Raw genomic sequence first — 19,401 nt, forward strand, 5'->3', positions numbered from 1 at the left:
CCTCGACATCTAGGGTCTACGGTTCAAAGAAAACAGCTGAAGACCCCCTTGCATAAGGCTTAAAAGAAAAGAACTGAGAGTCCCCCGAGTGAGCCCCGAACTAGCCAAAAAAGATCACCGGCGCATTTGGTACTGGGACAGTCCAAACGCAGTACCCATAGCTCACAAGGGTACCATGAGCTATGGTACTGAAGCAGCAGGTACCACTGATGGGCCTAAAGACCAGATGTGCATAGGCACCAAAGCAATGGTACCAGGGTGACCAGATGTCCCGATTTTATAGGGACAGTTCTGATATTTGAGGCTTTTTCTTATATAGCTGCCAATTACCTCCCACTCCCGTCCCAATTTTTCACACTTACTATCTGGTCACCCTAAATGGTACGGACAGAAAAAGGTAAGGACGAGGCCGCACCACTGCTAAGATGACACTGCCAGTATTAGTAGTAGCATCAGCACCATCATTAGCAACCATCCAGCCTCTGAGCACTCAGTATGGCCAAGATCCCTGATCGCCTCCATGCTGACCCACTGACAATCGTAGGCACCGGTTCAGTCAGTGCCACAGGAATTCACACACTCGAGAGAACTCTCAGTATTTGACATACTGGAGACTCCCTGACTCGGTACCGGGGCTGGGATAGAGTGAGTCTAGACCATTGAACCTGGTATTACACCACTGGCTAAACAGGACAGGGTGACAACTCCCTTCTGTCTGAATGGGCTATCACCGAGATACATTATCCCCTGGTGACTAAGGGCATGTTTGCAAAAAAGAACGGGACCCTTTGCCTTGCGGTCTCTGTGTCACAGGGAGCTAGATGGTCAAGGAGCCTGGTCCAGGCAGCCAAGACCCCCATCTGCTTCCGCTAATGGACACAACCGGACCTCAGCCCTCCAGCGCAGCCACATCCAATCCTATGCTGAAGGACCAGGGTCAGAAGGGGGCTCTGTCCGTGAATGGGCCAGTATTTAAAGGGGTGCAGACTTTTACTCCCTGCAGCCCTGTCCCTGCAGCAGTTATGCTATCTCACCTTCACAGAGGGAGCGAACCGGGCCACGCTGAAGGGCCAGGGTCAGAAGAGGAAAGGAAGGCTGCAACCCGTGAGTACCAACGCCCCCACCCCCACCAGCCTTTCAACACAGCCCATCTGCTTGCCTTTGAAAAATTCCTGGGTCCTGAAAAAGCCAAAATTTGTGTGAAAAATCGGTAAAACCCCAAAACTGGCTTATTCAAAAACCTGGGAATTTTGGGGGGGAAATCAGTCAATACCTAATAAAAAAAAAGGCCTTAATTATATTTCATCAAAACTTCAGGGGGAAAGCTATATAATTTTCTAAGTGAAATATTCCTTTTCTCATTCCATGGTCATATGCAAAGACCTTTTCTTGTGGCTTAAATTATTTATCAGAAAATACATAATGTGTTTCTTTATTTAATGTTACTGGGATAACAACCACCATATTTTTCCTTTTTACCAAATGACCATAGCCTTGTGAACTGTGTTTTGCTTTAATTACAATGAAATAAACTATACAGTATTAAGTTTCACATATGGCTGTCCAAGATACTTTAGATCTTGCAGCAAATTGAGTTGAAGTGTTATAATGTCTCATAATTAACTGTTAGCAAAATAAGGCTCATATGTGATCAGACCAATTGAGTGGGAATACTCACAGGGGTTAAGTTATTTATGTGCATAAGTATTTTCAGGATTAGGCGCTAATCTTATTGTAGTGCTCCATCTGAGTAGTAATAAGTAGGTAGGTGCTTAATAAAAACGGGGTTTAACGCAGTTGGTGGATAGAAAGGTCTGTACCATTGTTAGCATTTAGGGGCTGATTTTCAAAGTCAAAGGGAGTTAAGCACCTTTGTGCCTCTGAAAATCTTCCACTTCATTTATAAGTATAAAGCCTTAAAATGAAAGATGAGTCCTGCATTTGTCATGAGAAAATTGTGCACTTAAATTCTTATGCCATAAAAAGTGGTCAAGGGAGTATCCACTATAATAGATAAATACACAGCATAAAGTAGTATGCTGCTGTTAAAGCTACAGCACCACAGTCTCAGACCTAACAAGTGTGCATGTTAGTCTAGAAATGTGAACTTTTGGTGGACCTACTCTAATTTTTGGCGGTATTGTTAAAGATCAATCTGGTAAATCCATGGTAAAAATGCCATTTAAAAAAATTGACTCTACATATTTTCTCTTGGGCTAAATTTTGTATGCAAGGTACTATTTAAAAATGTGCTGCTGAATAATATGCACTCAATTGCAAATTAGACAGTGGAAAATTGTGAATTGCATCCACAATCATATGTTTAGTACTTGCAAATAAAATGTGGTTTTAAGACACTAATGCACAAAGTGTGTGAAGTTTTTTCATGTTGGCTTGGATTTTAAATCATCTTGCTGTTAAAAGTACAAAAAAATGCGTATTGTTCGATTCTTAATTGTGCTAATTTGTTCAAAACTAAATTTAGCTTTATTTTTAAGGTTTAATTTACAGGCAGTCTAAGATGTGAATTAATTGCTTTTCTCCTTGGGAAAAAATATAAAATGATGTATATTTATTTTAGAAATAGATTACTAGGTAAGTATGAGATTTATAAAGCAATCTCCAACATATTGATCAAGTGGATTAAAAGAGTAGGTAAACTGTTTAAAAGAAACAATACACTGAACAAGAATACTCTGGCTTAATCAAGCTTTGAATGTTCACGATTCTTTTTTAAATATACTCTACACAACAGATGTATTTGCATATATGCCATAACAATCATATCCACAAAATTGAACCATTCAGATAACAAAAATGTCAGATTTTTTTGTAACTCTCAAACTCTGGAGTTCTTTTAGCGACTTGTTCAGTTTACTTGGAGTCTTAAGAATTTTCAGATAAAATTTTCTCCCTCCATCATTTTATTTTTGTATCTAGATCCCAAGAGACCCCTATAGATGGGCAGCCTCCTGCACTACCACCCAAACAATCTAAAAAGAACAGTTGGAACCAAATTCATTATTCACACTCCCAGCAAGAACTGGATAACCATATTAATGAAACGTTTGATGTTCCCGCATCGCCTGAAAAATCCACAGTAAGCTGATGGGTCAAGTTTGATCATCTTGTTTTTCCTCTGGATGATGGTCCTGCTTTTGTAGAAATAACTACAGTACTGATACATTTCAGTAGGCCTCATATGCATGCATTACATTGCAGCCATTATGTCATATATATATATATAGATATAATCTCACCAGTCAGATCTGCTCACTGGCCCGCCCCACTAATCTTTCCATTTTTTCAGTGTTCCCGTGTCAGTTTCACTAACCTACATTATTGGAACGGCATACAAAGACATTGTAGGGACATCCTTTATCCCTGTGACACTTACTTAGGTTTCCTGTACTTGCAGATGTTTCTAATCAACCTCCCATTTTGGCAGTGAATTTGTCCATAGGTTTAAAAGAAGGGCAGATGTGTAAATACTACATAAAAAGTATTGCCAATATCACACTTCCAAAAATCATGAGTCAGACCCTCCCCAACATTAAGATTTAAAAAAAAATAAATTTGGGTTATTATTTTCTTTCTGGATTTTGGGGGGTTCATTTAGGTCACATTTTCAAGATTGTATCTGCAATCTTGAGGGCTAAAAACATTTTTATAAATGGAAGCATGATTCTTGAGCTGGGGCTATATAACAATACATTTTTACTGCAGTCACACCAGATATTGTGTACTTACAATAAATTTGTGATAGTTGGCAACACTGCATACATTTCATTTAAATTAAACTATGAAATAAAACTTCTAGCCATTTGTTTCTATATTTATGCTAACCCAAGTCATGTTAAAATGTAGTTCTGCTCTGAAAAATGACTATGTAAAAATATCATCTTCCACTGTTGTATGCAGTGTTCTTGTAGCCATCTCGGTCCCAGGATATTGGGGTATGTCTAAACAACAATGAAAAACCCACGGCTGGCCCTTGTCAGCCGATGTGGGCTCTGGCTCTGGGTCTGTTTCATTGCTCCTTAGACTTTTAGGCTCAGGCTAGAGCTGACCTGAAGAGGAGCTGTGTGTAAGCTCAAAAGCTTGTCTCTCTCACCAACAGAAGTTGGACCATAAAAGATATTACGTCATCTGCCTTGTCTTTGTAAAAATAACACCTTACCAAATCTCTTCCTGCATTCAGTCATGTTTAGTTGAGTCAAGTGACAAAAATACCTTTCAACTGTTTTTACTCGCATTAGCCTGGCAAAGAAAATGCAGTTGTGAGAGAATAAGCTGCATTGTATTCTGTGAACATAATGATTATTAAGCTCTGACGAGTTAAACCTGTGCAAACCCAGTAAAGGTACTGGGACTGCATAGGTGTAATATTGAAGGTCTAATTGGGTGTGCTGAGCCCTTAAATCGGAATGTCATGGGAGAGGGGAAAAAAACTCAGTTTCACTCTCAAAGCACAAGTTAAGTTTGCAGGGCTTGCAGTTACACAAAGCATAGATAGCCTGACTTACACTGTTTCTTATCCCCAACCTTCCTCTCTCCAACACCGTAAATATCTTCTGGAATCAAGGGCTTCCTGCCATGTAGTCGTGTCAGTTATAGGGTAGCTGGTTTGTGAAGAGGAGGTTTCTTTTGAAGGTTCAGGTTCATCAAACTGGATCCTCCAGGTGAACTTACACTTCCTTTCCAGCCCCTGCAACCATACACTGCAGAGTTCTTTTGCAAGTTGAGCTTTTTAGGGTTCAAATAATCCAATGTGGCAACAGACGGGTGGGTTTTTAAGAAGTTGAATACCGGTTCCTTTAACTTGAAGTATCACTGTTAAATGTTTAACACCTTACATCCTCCTCTAAGTGCTGTACAAAACAATGATTAACCCACCTCACATCCCTGGACAAGTTTGAAGGGCTAGTTCAAGCGAATTCAAAGCCATTGAAATAGCACCTTGTTGAAAGGCACAAGATTCTGGTCTATAGCTTCCACAGATGGCTGTGCCATGCCACCAGGGTCAGTGCTGTTCTGAAAGAGCTGAATGAGGGATAGGAAATATGTATAATTGCATTTCTATGTGGGAGGAGGTATGGGGAACAGTGGATGGGAATTTCCTGATAAGAGTTTGTGGGGTGGAGGGAGAGGGGTTGTGATGTTGCCTCAATCAAATAAAAGACATGGGAGGGTGGAGGGGGGATTATAGTCACCAAGCTCTGTCAGCATAGGGCACTTCATATTCCTCTCCACACAGCCCTGGAGCATGATAGTAAATCTCACATTAGTACTTCCTGGAGAGGTGAGCAGCAGGGAGCTCCTGGTCCTACAAAACTTGCCCCCATTATTAAACCGAAGTTGCAGCCAGTGCAAACTAAGACACACAGGTTATGTGACCTGGCCAAGCTACATAACAATACATTTTTACTGCAGTCACACGAAATTTGTAACATATCCACTTGATACTGCAGTAACTGTTATATTTAAATGACTTGTAATTTTATTAGTCAATTTATGATTTGGGTAGTTCCCTATTTTGCCAGCTTGCTTCCAGGAGAACACATTTACAGATTAGCTGTGCACAGCAACTCTGAGGGCATGATTCCCCATATCACACTAGGGTGAGAGAAACAATTTGCATGGTTACTGCTGCTTTCTCAGGGCCCAGTAGCAATTACTGGACATTTGATGAGGACATTTGGAACAGCTGTGGTATTAGAGTAATCTTTCTTTAAAGCCTGCATTTGCTGAAAATAAATTACATGTGATGTTATATACTTCCTTTTTGTTTAGCCCAATGGTGGTGTTCCCCATGACAATCTTGTTTTGATCAGAATGAAACCAGATGAAAATGGAAGATTTGGCTTCAATGTAAAGGTAATGAAAATTAGATGTCTATTCATATTTTTAAAGATTGTTCAGTGACACTCATGATTTGTGACTTGCTGAATTTTTTTTAAGGGAGGATATGACCAGAAGATGCCTGTAATAGTGTCCAGGGTAGCTCCAGGAACACCAGTAAGTTGTCAGAAAAACTTGGAAGTGGTGGTGTTTGTTTAAATGTGTGCAGTGTTGTTCTAGCTATGTAGGTCCCAGGATATTAGAGAGACAAGATAGGTGAGGTAATATCTTTTATTGGACCAACTTCTGTTGATGAGAGAGAGAAGCTGTTCTCTCTTTCACCAACAAAAATTGGTCCAATAAAAGATATTACCTCACCCACCTTGTTTCTCTAATTATATGTGTTATCATAAATATTGTAAGTCTTTTCCTTTGTGTTTTCTTTTTTCCTTGAGGAAAAACGTTCTGGCCACACCTTGCTAGGAATAAAATTGCTCTAACATATTACCTTTAAGGTAGTAGTCCCCATACCTTGTTGGCAGCTTGTTCTTTAACTGCCTCACATCATAAATGAAAGTAATGGTCAATTAAATGTTGGAATTAAGTACATTTAAAACATGTTAAAAATACTTTTTTGCTAATTAAAGGAGGACAGTGGAATGAAAATAAACTACAGACAGAATATAGTCTCCCCAATATCACTTACATGCTCTTCTACAAATTCCAATATTAAATAAAAGTAAACTGCTTACATTGCTATCTGTAAGTGAGTTGTCTTATTTATTTATTTAATTTTATTTAATTTCATTTAAGGAAAGTTAAAGTTCATAGTTTAGTGTGATGCATGCTTTAATAATAAAAATAAATGTTTTCTCAATACGACAAAGTTTCATCACTGCAAGTGATTACAATAAGTTATAATAGCTGTTTCTTGACTCTTGATATATAATGCCCCACTCACCCTAAAAACATTGTTATTTAGCATAAATTTTTAATTTAAACATTCATGGGATTTTGTCACATAAATTGTGTTGAGACAAACTTTTATGCTGTTAAAAATTGCAAATCCCTTTTGTTTTTACTGACACATGCAGATGTGAGTAATGTCAAGATTTAGATTAAACTAGACATAATGAATCATTCATCAGGTCTGATTCTGTGGTGGTGTTTCTGGTGTTCAGTGAGCACCATTAATGTCTTCAAACTAGGCACAATATTGTGGCAGCTGATTGCCAGAAATAATGACCTGGTATTCAGCCTTTGTGATGCCAGTTCTGTGTTGTGCACCTGTCAGAAATTAATAGAATAAGACACACATTTGCTTACATTAAAAAAACAAAGTAGCTTTGATCTAAATAAAATCATTAAAATTTATATGTTGACATCCTTATATTAGATTGTTCTTATCCCAGTTAATTATTTTTTTCCTAATTTATTTTCTATATCACAAATTGGTTTGTTTCTATTGCAGTTAATTTTGTATGAATGGATTAAACATCTAGCAATGCTGTGGTGGTGATAAATGGGGAATGCACTGCCCTTTCCTCTCTGCAATTATAGTTAAATTGTAACATAGATAGTATTTTCACTTGCTGGATTACCTTTTTGCCCGGATTACTTTGGTGCATTTCCTTTGCGCCTCCCACCCCCAATCTTCTTTTTGTTGCCTTGAATGTGATATTAGAAGCTTACTGCTCTTAGATTTTGAAATTGAATTGGTCAAGGTTTTGCCATGCTGCTGCCCTCCTTTCTGAGATTTCTGAGCTTGTCCTGCATCCCCAGTGTTAATGCAGAATATAATTCAAACACTGGAGAGCTTATCCAAGCATTCAACTTCAGCATACATACAAGGAGCAGGGAGTAACAGCAGCAGAAAGGCATGTTGGAACGACAGACTCCTCCTGGTTGTGAATTGAAGTATTCATATGAATGGCACTGTCTGCTGTGTTATGTAATGCTTTATATATCATTTGATCCAATGTGGCAACCATATAAATGAGTCTGGCAGAATCCACATTCCTGAACACAGTTATGCTGTTTCTTATGTTCCTATTTTAAAGTAACAAAATACAGAAGCTTTGTTTTTAGAGTGCTCTGTGTTTGTAAAACTAAATTTGTTTCATGTTGCAGGCTGACCTCTGTGTCCCTCGTTTGAATGAAGGGGACCAGGTTGTATTGATAAATGGCAGGGATATAGCGGAACATACCCATGATCAAGTTGTCATGTTTATTAAAGAGAGCTGTGAGAGGCACTCAGGGGAACTTGTGCTCCTAGTACGACCCAATGGTGAGTGATTTATATGTAACACAACAAATCTTCGCTCTCCTTCTCCCTAGCCTTCACATTATGTCCTGGGTTAAGGATGCTAATACTCTTTACAGAAAGGTGCTCCCCCTTAGAAAAAGTACATAAGATTACAACAAGAAGGCAGCATTTCAATCGGATACAAATACAGAGAAATACCTTGTACTGCAAGCATTCATACCTGTAATTGTAAGTGTTCAAAACAAATTTTAAATCCCCAAAATCGGGATATGAAAAATAATTGGGTATTCTTAGCAAGAAGGCTCCACATACATTTTATTCCTAAATCACATTAGGTACAAATTGGCCAGATGATTGCACAAATTGATTTCAGTGTAGAGGATAGTCCATCCCAAAATAGCAATTTTGCATGTCTTTGTCTCATAGATCTGATAGTATTCAAGGACTTAAAATATATCTTCAAAGCAATTGAGAATTATTGGCAACATTTTTACTGGAGGCAGCTTAATAAAAGAAAATGCTTAAAAAAACCAAGCTTATACAGTATGTTCATGGCATATATATTGTTGGAATGTTGTCAACAGTCAGCTGCTGGGTGTTTAATTCTGCTCCACTACCCAATCACAATAAAGAGCCATGTAGCAGAAAAATATACTGTATACTGAGAAATAATTGGAATAGTTGAAATCACTCCACTAGAGCACCTCAACCAACTGACAAATGATTCTGGCTTCTTTTATTTAATTGTGTTACTTCCCATTCTATGTATTTAAGCCATTTCTTTGTTTTTGTATATTTTCTTCCTCTGTCATAGTCATATAAAATAAATTCTGCTAAATTGGTTTACAGATTTACCAAGTTAATACCCCTTTGTGTGTTGATTATAGTTGTGGCTTGAATAAAAAGCCTTAAAATGCAGAATTTAAAAGTAGCCATAATTTCCTCATTCACATTTTTACAGTGTTCTGCTTTATGGGCAAACTTTTCAAAAGAGCATATACTTGTGTGCTAGTTGTAGTATATACTTTACTGTGTATATTTGAATACATATTTGTTTACAGGCAGTACTTTTACACAGTATGTTCACAGAATTATAGTGGGGCCTACGAGTGTCATTCTAGCCAGTGGTCTGCCAGTTGTAGCCTAATTAATTCCCTGCAAAGTGAAACGCAAAACAAAAAAGATAAACATAGGCACTAGAGTGACTTGAGGGATGTGATGTGGGAATTGGGGAGGCCAAAGAGGAGAAAGTTACAGTAAACAAGGCAAGATATGACTAGGATTAAGGAGCAGGGTTTTAGCAGTATTGATTATGTGAAAATCCTTTTCTTACTCAACAATAAACTAAATAACAATGTAGCTTTAGGATGGAGCATAATGGTTTCAATACTGAATTTGTTGTTGATATGGATTAAAGTCCGACTCTTAATGGTATTCTACCACAGATTTTCCTGTAGAAGCAATACTGAATTGCCATTTTTTTTATTTAAAAGATGAGCATTCACTGTTACAGCCAAAGAACATGCTAGATTAGCACCTCTCTCAACCTTCCTACCTTTATTTATTGTAGCTGTCTATGATGTGGTGGAAGAGAAGCTGGAGAGTGAGCCTGACTTCCAGTACATCCCTGAGAAATCCCCCCTGGATGGTGTCCATCAGGATGATGATGCTCTGCGGGAATCTATGATTCAACTAGCAGAGGGGCTTATCACTGGAACTATTCTGGCTCAGTTTGATGTAAGTAGTGTACAAGCTATAATTGTATGCACATACCAGTCTCTTTCTGGGTAATAAGTAGCTTCAACAGAACAAATTTGAATGATACTAGATTGAGCTTAGAATCTGTCAGCAAGGCAATTGACTCATCGGTCGTAAAGAAAGAACAGCCAAACATCAAAAAACTTCTGTGTTGAAACGCTACAGGTGCAAAATAGTCACCATAGAATAAACGTTACCTATCGAGTACAATCTAAATGTTTTTAATACACTGTAAAGCTGTTTATAACTGGAACTCCCAAGTTTTTGTAATTATAATGATCTTATGCTTATATATAACATCTTTCATATCCAAGAATACCTAAAGGGTGTAGGAAGCTTTACCCAAGTCCCAGTGTTCATTTTACCCACATCTGGATGAAAACCTAAATTAAAAGAAGAAGTGAAGAATATCATAAATGATTTAAACTGCAGGGAAGATTTTAGATGAAATTTAAGTATTAGGACAGAGTACTGGGAAGTACAACCCAAATTTTAGGAAAATGCAATAGAATTTTTTTATACGTAGTTGATTTTCATTATTTATTTTGAAGAGAGTAGTGCAGTTCCCCTTAATACCATGCTTGTACATTGGCTCATTGCTGACTGACAGAGAAGAATACCATCTTCTGAATCAACACAACCACTTCTTCAACCCCTAGGTGTTCTTTGGTGGTATCCTATCAAAATACAGACACAGCTCACTCTAGCTTAGTTCCTGAAATTAGGTCATGTGGCTAGAGGACAAGATAATATATTACATTACTAAAGGAACTAGACAAATGGAGATACCCCTTTTAATGTCAATATGGTATATATTTTATAGACCTGATCCTGTTCTCTCTTAATTCTATGGCAAAATTCCCACTTCTTTTAATGAAAACAGGATTAGACCCTAAAGTATGTGGGTTTGATTTATGGACTGTGTTCAAATTGGATTGGAATCTCTTTAGGACAGGTTTATGCTCAATAAATTATATAGAGCAATTTTCATAGCTGTTGACATTTTTTTACTACTTGGTATATATAGTAATTCCCTGGAAGCTTGAAATCTGTTTCCTTGCCAAACTCTTTCCTCCGTCATATGTTTATATAGTGATTAGTTTTCATGGGGTTGCTCATTTGGCTATCATATAGATTACTTGTTTTTTTTTTTAAAAAAGCATTCATTTTGTACTAAATGATACAAAAAATGCATGCATTTGGCAAACAGTTCTAAAAAGGAAAATCACATTTTTGGTTTACCAATCTTGCGTTCCTTTAAACTGAAAATTAAGACTAAAGCAATGCCTTTTTAAGCTTATTGAATTAAAACAAAGATTGCGGAAAATTGGTTGACTTGGGTCACTCATTTTATGTAGAACTATTAAAACTAATGCTTTGAGGAAATAATTTTCCATTTCAGATCATATTTATGTTTTGCATGATGTACAGTAATGATTTGATCTTTTCTTTTAATTTCATGCAGGAACTTAAATAAAATAGCTTTTGATGCCATTGCGATAATATCCAAGCTCACTTTTCAGCTCTTTTTCTTCTCCTTAAGTCATAAATTGAGGCATGATTAGAACTTCTACTCTTGTTCTACTGAGGCTAAACTTACCGCTGGAGTAAATGAGTGTCACTCCATTGACTTTGGAGGAATTGTACCTGCCTAACCTCAACAGTGAATGAGGGCATGGTACAGTGAAATAATAAATTATATTTAATTATACTAATGGATGGATGAATGTGGTTCATGGAATTGAGTGTTAGCAGAGTATTAGGTATAAATAAACTATTGTTCAAAAATAACTCTACAGGAGTAAATAGACTACAGATGCTCCCCGACTTACATAATCATTCCGTTCCGGAAGGCCTTGCGTAACTCGAGTTTTGCATAAGTCAGAAACGTATACCCAACCATTACGCAAAACCCCCCCACAAAACTCCTATTTCTTGCTTATGGAGCTTTTTCCATAAGTGCGGATTTGTGTAAGTCGGATCTTGCGTAACCCGGGAAGCGTCTGTATATGTGAAGCATTAAAGTGATGTGGAGGAAAAAACTCCTTAATATTTTAAAGTAATGATCATTATAGTGTAAGCAGTCATAAAAATAGATGGCCTTGCAATCCATTTTTGTTTTAGTTATATCCGAGATATGACATTGGAAATGAGGAATATGGCCAAGTAAGGATTAAAAAGCAGGAGCCAAAATGAACTGTTAAAAGAAAAATCCTGTTTCCATGTTTATGTTTTGATTGAAATACATTAGCTAAAGAGAAATACAGAACATATATCTTCCAAAGTTTCTCTTACAATGATTTGTACTTTGATGCAAACTAAATAAAATAGAAATTAATAAACATAAATACATAAAAAGAAAAATTAAGAAAAAAGAATAGAAGTAGCATTATGCATACTTCATGAATACAAGCAGTTATGTCACATTGCCTAGCTTAAATTGTAAAATCATCAGGGCAGGGACTGTTTATTCTCCCTTTAATGTGCCATCCAAACTTAGGATGAGATATACACTTGTTCTTAATAATCCAAATGGAATTTGTATTAACGTGTTTTTCATTTTACCCTGAGTCTTCAGGAGGTATATGTTGTTATCTGTGTAATATCCCATGCAGTGTGGGACTCTTCGCTATATTTCTTTGAACTGAGAAGTGTGCTGGTTCAGTTAGGGGCAGCAACTCCTGGCCTCTCCACATAACTGCCTACGTACCAGAATGCAGCAGAACTCCTGCAGAGGGAATGTTTGCACACACACACACCCCGTTTACTGGGAGACTAAGATTCATTGAAGCACTGTGTAGGAGGATGATGGTGGCAGACTCGGGGTGTAGCAGTAGCACAGCCAGTAAGGTCTACTCACAGTACGTATCTGCTAGCCCAAAACACTGTGTTAAGATACTGTGGACTGTCTCTGCTATTCCCACAGTACCCAGTAGTACTGGCCATTGTCCAGATGCATGTCTGCTACAATAGCTTACGAATCAGTTTCCCAGCCTGTGCCTTTTGAGCGAATTTAGTGAGCACATAGTCCAGCTGCTCGAATGATCTTGTAAAAAAACAAAATGAATGTTGAATTGTGCTTGTGAATAGAAAATGTTTTCATGTTTGTTTTATATGCTTTTAAAAGGTCTATAGTAAATGTAAAGCTAACGAGTCCTATGTTGTGCCTGTTACTATCTGACCAGCTTTATTCTCTTTTAGCAACTGTATAGGAAGAAGCCTGGAATGACAATGTCTTGTGCCAAATTACCTCAAAACATTTCCAAAAATAGATACAGAGACATTTCGCCTTGTAAGTGTGTGTGTATGTGTATGTATGTTTTTAAGTTAAAATACTGTATTTAATTGTACTTGGTAGAGAAATAAGACACGTTCTTGAAATATTTTTTCAGATGATGCTACACGGGTCATTTTGAAGAGTAATGATGACTACATCAATGCAAATTATATAAATGTGAGTTGAATTCTGTGTCATTCATACTGTAAGTACATTGTGGCAGCATTCTGAAGAACAGTTGATTTATAAATTGCCACTGCAGCTTTTCAGCAGAAAATGTAAAAATAAGATAATTCACTCTTTTTGAAGATGTTTCTCAAATCTAACATGGACTGGAGTAGATGAGAGTATTTTCATCAGTTGGCTTAAATGTTAGTAGGTTTGTTTATCTAAAAGACAGTGGTTGATAATTTCCTACTAACTCTCAGTCGAACTGAGAGATTTTATGTGCAGCAACAAGAGCCTGAATTTTATTTCAGATGGGGTCATTGTTGGAAGAAAGTAGCCATCTAGAGTTAAAACTAGCACAAAGTAACCCAATGCACATTGTTCTAGCAGTGTTCAAGACTAATATTAGCAGAATTCAGCCTGGTAGGTCTGTGTCTTCTAGCCAGTAATAACAAAGTACAGCTAACTTTTCACTTCAGGAATACAAAGGAAAGATATTTGATTCCAGGATTAGTATTTAAATGATCAAATATTGTAAACAGTAGATGTAATGTGCATAAGTCTACCCAAATTATTTTGACACTGAACTGTCACGTTTTTTCATATGCCTTCATTGTGACCTGTGGTCTTGACAGCTCAGGTATTTGGAAACTAAAGTCTGTCAGTTAATTAAATGAAAAATATTTGGGTTTCTTAACGGTTTTAAATAAGGTGATTTTCTTCTCAGTCTTGACAGGTCTCTCTTGTTTTGTGTGCTCTTTTATCTGTGGTCTAGCGGTAAACAGTTGAATAGTATTGATATTATTGATTCATTCTTCTTGTATTTTTTTGTAAATCTAATTTAAATTATCTAGCAAAGTCTAAATTTGTGGTGCATAAATTAAAGTTGCCAAGAGAGTAATGTTGTTTAACTAAAATAATTATTAATTTGTTTTCTTTTAGATGGAAATCTCTTCTTCCAGCATAATAAACCAGTACATTGCTTGTCAGGGTCCATTACCAAACACTTGTCCTGATTTTTGGCAGATGACATGGGAACAAGGTTCATCTATGGTTGTAATGTTGACCACTCAAGTTGAAAGGGGCAGAGTAAGTCAAAGTTCTAACTTGAAATCTAATCACATATTATTTTTAAAATCCCTTTCTGAATCTGCCATAAACAGCTAGGGTAGAACAGGGCTATCTTGAATTTCTTTTTTATGGCAGTGCTCACAGGCATTGCTACAGTTAAGGGTCTCCTGTGTTTCAGTTTTAAACCCTTTATTTCAAGATTATGCAACTAGTCTTAACATATAGTGTAGTATTGAAACATGTATAAGTCTTGATTCTCATATTTCATAAATGAATTTTTAAAGACTTAATCTGACTGTTTTTACAGTGAAGTAGTAAACAAAGTTTACCTGCTTGGAGTGTGTTCTTTTTTTCTGAGCTCTGTCAACTCAAAGTCATCATTTTTTCTAGATTAAAGTTTCTGGACAGGGATGATTTAATCCTGTAAGGAGGCCTAGACCGGTGTTGTATTGTTTGCTTTGCTATGTCATAAATTTTGCTTTGCGATGTCACAACAATCGCTAATTATACTATGGAGCTCTTTGGAGAATTGGATCCAGATCCATAGATCAGCCTTAAATCCACCATTATCCATTTATCTTTGAAAAGTCGTGGAAGATGGGAGAGATTCCAGAAGACTCGAAAAGGCCAAATATAGTGCAAATCTATAAAAAGGGAAATAAGGACAACCTGAGGAATTACAGACCAGTCTGCTTAACTTCTGCACCCGAAAAGATAATGGAGCAAATAATTAAGCAATCAATTTGCAAACATCTAGAAGATGATAAGGTGATAAGTAACAGTCAGAATGGATTTGTCAAAAACAAATCATGTGAAACCAACCTGATAGCTTTCTTTGACAGGGTAACAAGCCTTGTGGCTGGGGGGGAAGCAGCAGATGTGGTATATCTTGACTTTAGTAAAGCTTTTGATATGTCTCACATGACCTTCTCATAAACAAACTTGGGAAATGCAACCTAGATGGTGCTACTATAAGGTGTGTGCATAACTGGTTGGAAAACCATTCCCAGAGAGGAGTTATCAGTGGTTCACAATCAAGCTGGAAGGGCATAATGAATGGGGTCCTGCAGGGATCAGTTCTGGGTCCGGTTCTATTCAGTATCTTCATCAATGGTTTAAGTAATGGCATAGAGAGTACAATTATAAAATTTGCGGATGATACCAAGCTGTGAAGGGTAGCAAGTGCTTTGGAGGATAGGATAAAATTCAAAATCATCTGGACAAACTGGAGAAATGGTCTGAAGTAAATAGGATGAAATTCAATAAAGACAAATGCAAAGTCCTCCATTTAGGAAAGAACAATCAGTTGCACACTTACAAAATGGGAAATTACGGTCTCAGAAGGAGGACTGCGGAAAGAGTTCTGGATGTCATAGTGAACTGCAAGCTAAGTATGAGTCAACAGTGTAACACTGTTGCAAAAAAAGCAGACATCATTCTGGGATGTATTAGCAGGGGTGTTGGAAGCAAGACACAAGAATTAAATCTTCCGCTCTACTCTGCACTGATTAGGCCTCAACTGGAGTACTGTGTCCAGTTCTGGGCACCACATTTCAGGAAAGATGTGGACAAATTGGAGAAAGTCCAGAGAAGATCAATAAAAACAATTAAAGGTCTAGAAAAAAATGACCTATGAGGGAAGATTGAAAAAAATTGGGTTTGTTCAGTCAGGAAAAGAGAAGACTGAGAGGGGACATAAGTTTTTCAAGTACATAAAAGGTTGTTACAAGGAGGAGGAAGAAGAATTGTTCTTCTTAATCTCTGAGGACAGGATAAGAAGTAATGCGTTTAAATTGCAGCAAGGGAGGTTTAGGTTGGACATTAGGAAAAACTTCCTAGCTGTCAAGGTGGTTAAGCACTGGAATAAATTGCCTGGGGAGACTGTGGGATCTCCATCATTGGAGATTTTTAAGAACAGGTTAGACAAACATCTGTCAAGGATGGTCTATATAATATTTAGACCTGCCATGAGTGCAGGGGACTGGACTAGATGACCTCTCAAGGTCCCTTCCAGTTCTATAATTCTTTGATTCTATTACTTTCAAGCCGTACCTCCACGCAATGGAGTACTACCTCTGGGTATTTGCTTAATCAAATGAAAGATTATTAGTGTTACCAAATTGACTACTATACATGCAGTCTTTTATTTAAAAAGATTTGGTTTTGACTAGTCAGTCCTGTTAGTGCTTACTCCCATTTTTATATATGCTTCTTTTAATACAAAATGATGTTGTTACATGTTATTAGCTGCATATGTACAAATTATAAATAAGAAAGTAATTATAAGTAATTATGTATATGTTGCCATAATGGCATCACCTAATTTCACAAAGGAAAGTCAGCTACACCTGAAACTCTGGTTGATATTGTCCCCTTAATAATTTTGCCCATTGTGTTGCCTCTGTCCACTGAAGTACCATTCAAATTTTAGCACATACCTGGTGTATTTCATAAAACAGCTGGTATATTATTTGTATCATTCAGTAACAGTTGGAGAACTTGAAACACATAAGCATAATTGGCTGATTGCAATATCCTGAAATTTCATGATAATTCTGAGTTTTATTTGGTGGGTTTTATAGTAGATGTCTATCATCCTGGCCAGCAAAACTGGTCTGTGCTGAGGATAGTCACATTAATTCAGACTTCAGTTCAGTTGTGTGTGTGCATTCTTCTTGTTAAAATAACCATGTATTTTCTGTGCTGTCAGACCTGTTAAATACCATAAAAATAATTTTAGGTATGTTTTTTTAAACGTTTTAAAACTATTTTTCAGTGACTCAGTTTTACTATATGATGCGGTGTGCTCCCAAATGAACACAATTAGAGCAAATTTCAGTTCAAGTGCCCTTTTAATTTACTTAATTTTCTTTGCAGATCTAAGAACAGACACACAATAGCAGTTCTCTGAGGTTTTTTAATATTGATATTTATAGAATTCTTTGAGAGCTGCTAAATATTGAAATAAAAGGACTTTATTTGTCTTACCCATCGGCAGACTCCCTGCTCTAATGCTGATGATGGGGCTACTGAGGTCACTATCACACTGCATGCCAGAGTGTCTCAGGGGAGCAGGAAGTCTGCAGATATGGCTGCTCTTACAGACCCTGCCAGGTGGGTTAGAAAGATAAAAAATATGCATGAACTGAAATGACCTCTTTTTATATTTGGGCATTTAAGCAGTTTGTCATAAAGTTGGTCTTCTTTAAAGTTCTCATTTAACCGTAAAGATTTGGGTAAACCCAACACCTAATGCACCTTATTTTTGTCCCACCATGAAGCAATCTTAGTCATTGCTTACTGGCCACCTCCTCCTATTCACGTTATAACAACATGTTTTCTTTTTCATGTAAATCTGCCTTAAGGAAGGATTATTTTAGGATTTTAGAAGTTAGGAGTGGCTCTAAGGAGGGACCTATCACTGTGGTGTCAAAAGGGAATATTTAGTGGATATTTAAAAAGAAGTAATATCAAAAGTTAAAGTCATCGCTATTCAATTACACTAAACTCAAGAGTTGGGGCCTGTGAAGGAAAGGAAGTTGAGAAGAGAAGCAGGACTTCTATGTGATTTTACCTTACTTTATGTATGAAAATCAAGTAGTTAAGATCCTGCAGGCAGTGTAGTTATGTAATAATCACACAGCTAGATCAGAGGAAAAGTTTGGTACCTTCAAGGTTAATGGCAACTGCACATCCTGCAATGTTAAACCATATTTTGCCCTCAGGTATTCATATAGAACTTTCATGGAGTTACATGCATTTGCAGATCAAAATTTGATCCTTTGATTATGTCATATGAGCAAAAAAACAGTTAAAAATGATTAATTGTATTAATTTGCTCAGGACTAATATCAGTTACACTAGTTTGAATTTTTTTTCCCAGTTATGCAGTTAATAGCTCATTTTCAATTATAAACCCCTACAGTATGTTCGGTAAGTAAGTCAGCAGTAATTACAAAATGCTCAGAAGGGAACTTTGCTGAATCTAGAAAGGAGGAAGAATAACGTTCTATGACTCTAAAGACTGTCATCTTTGAAAACCTTAGGTTAAGTGCCATCAGTACTGGCCAGAGCCTACAGGAAGCTCATCATATGGAAATTTTCAGATTACCTGCCATTCAGAGGAAGGAAATCCTGCTTATGTCTTCAGAGAGATGACACTGACTAACCTTGAGGTAAAACTATAATGCAGTCATTCGTCAAATTCTTTGGAATCCTCAAAGTAGAATTACCTAACTGCAGACATTCTTTCCAGTTTTATAGCACGTCCACATGTAGACTATTGAATATATCCAGTTAATTGATCATTTTAAAATCCCATAGAAAATGAGTCTCAATTTGAAAGATTTTATTTTGTGTGAATTATTTTCTTTGTTATGAGTACATACCTTTTGTTCACAAAAAAGTTTTAGTGGTACCTTTTCAGGGAATTGAACAGAGATTTAATCTTGTTCCCATTATGGGTACAGTGCAATACGTCAGTCATTTGGGATGAGTGTTAATTATCTAATTAGGTCCAAGATAATCCTAAAGCTAAGCCATGACAATAATTAAATAAGAAAGTATTAGAGATTTATTCTAATATATTCCCTCGATCTTTTCAAAACATCATTAGACATTAGATTAGGATAGACATTAGAAATTTTTCATTGGTGCTGCCTAGAAACACATTTTATGTCTCTGAAGACAGTTTTCAGTAAACATTTCTTAATAGGGTAACAAACAACATTGGGGAGGATAGTATTCCAAAAACAATGTCTTTAAGCTTCATATTTTTAAATGGAAGCCTGGGTTTCTGATATATGGTGGCAAAATTTATGGGGTCAATTCTAAACTATGGGAATATGCAGGCTCCATCTCAAAGAACTCTGGTTACAGGTAAGTATCCTTCATGTATTAACTAGAGAAAAAAGGATTTGGAGGTAGAACTAGATAAATTCATGGAGGATAGGTCCATCAATGGCTATTAGCCAGGATAGGCAGAGATGGTGTCCCTAGCCTCTGTTTGCTGGAAATAGGC

General features: G+C 36.9%; 1 protein-coding gene and 1 long non-coding RNA gene across 11 annotated transcripts in view; one reads left to right on the forward strand and one right to left on the reverse strand.

The window, feature by feature from the left end:
• The window catches only part of PTPN4 (protein tyrosine phosphatase non-receptor type 4), a 227,403-nt gene that overhangs the window by 186,372 nt on the left and 21,630 nt on the right, over window positions 1-19,401 (forward strand). For 8 of the 9 annotated variants that reach the window (XM_037912711.2, XM_037912716.2, XM_037912710.2 and 5 more), the window contains 9 exons: window positions 2,941-3,100; window positions 5,794-5,877; window positions 5,962-6,018; window positions 7,972-8,128; window positions 9,678-9,844; window positions 13,067-13,157; window positions 13,258-13,319; window positions 14,253-14,399; window positions 18,428-18,556. In XM_037912711.2, the coding sequence (XP_037768639.1) occupies window positions 2,941-3,100; window positions 5,794-5,877; window positions 5,962-6,018; window positions 7,972-8,128; window positions 9,678-9,844; window positions 13,067-13,157; window positions 13,258-13,319; window positions 14,253-14,399; window positions 18,428-18,556 (1,054 nt within the window). Of the gene's footprint in view, window positions 1-2,940; window positions 3,101-5,793; window positions 5,878-5,961; window positions 6,019-7,971; window positions 8,129-9,677; window positions 9,845-13,066; window positions 13,158-13,257; window positions 13,320-14,252; window positions 14,400-17,379; window positions 17,551-18,427; window positions 18,557-19,401 lie in introns of those variants that run through there. The other variant, XM_037912719.2, reaches the window with a different exon arrangement.
• Window positions 9,838-18,434, reverse strand: LOC119567376. Of its 2 annotated transcripts, none has more exons than XR_005227392.2 (4): window positions 17,370-18,434; window positions 16,820-17,093; window positions 14,711-15,025; window positions 9,838-10,248 (listed from the first exon to the last, which is right to left on the reverse strand). It is a non-coding gene; the product is annotated as an uncharacterized LOC119567376 (long non-coding RNA). The 2 variants fall into 2 exon arrangements; XR_005227391.2 differs by having other exon boundaries at window positions 9,838-10,542.

The sequence above is a fragment of the Chelonia mydas genome, chromosome 11, assembly GCF_015237465.2.
Source record: "Chelonia mydas isolate rCheMyd1 chromosome 11, rCheMyd1.pri.v2, whole genome shotgun sequence".
Classification (NCBI taxonomy): Eukaryota; Metazoa; Chordata; order Testudines; family Cheloniidae; genus Chelonia; species Chelonia mydas.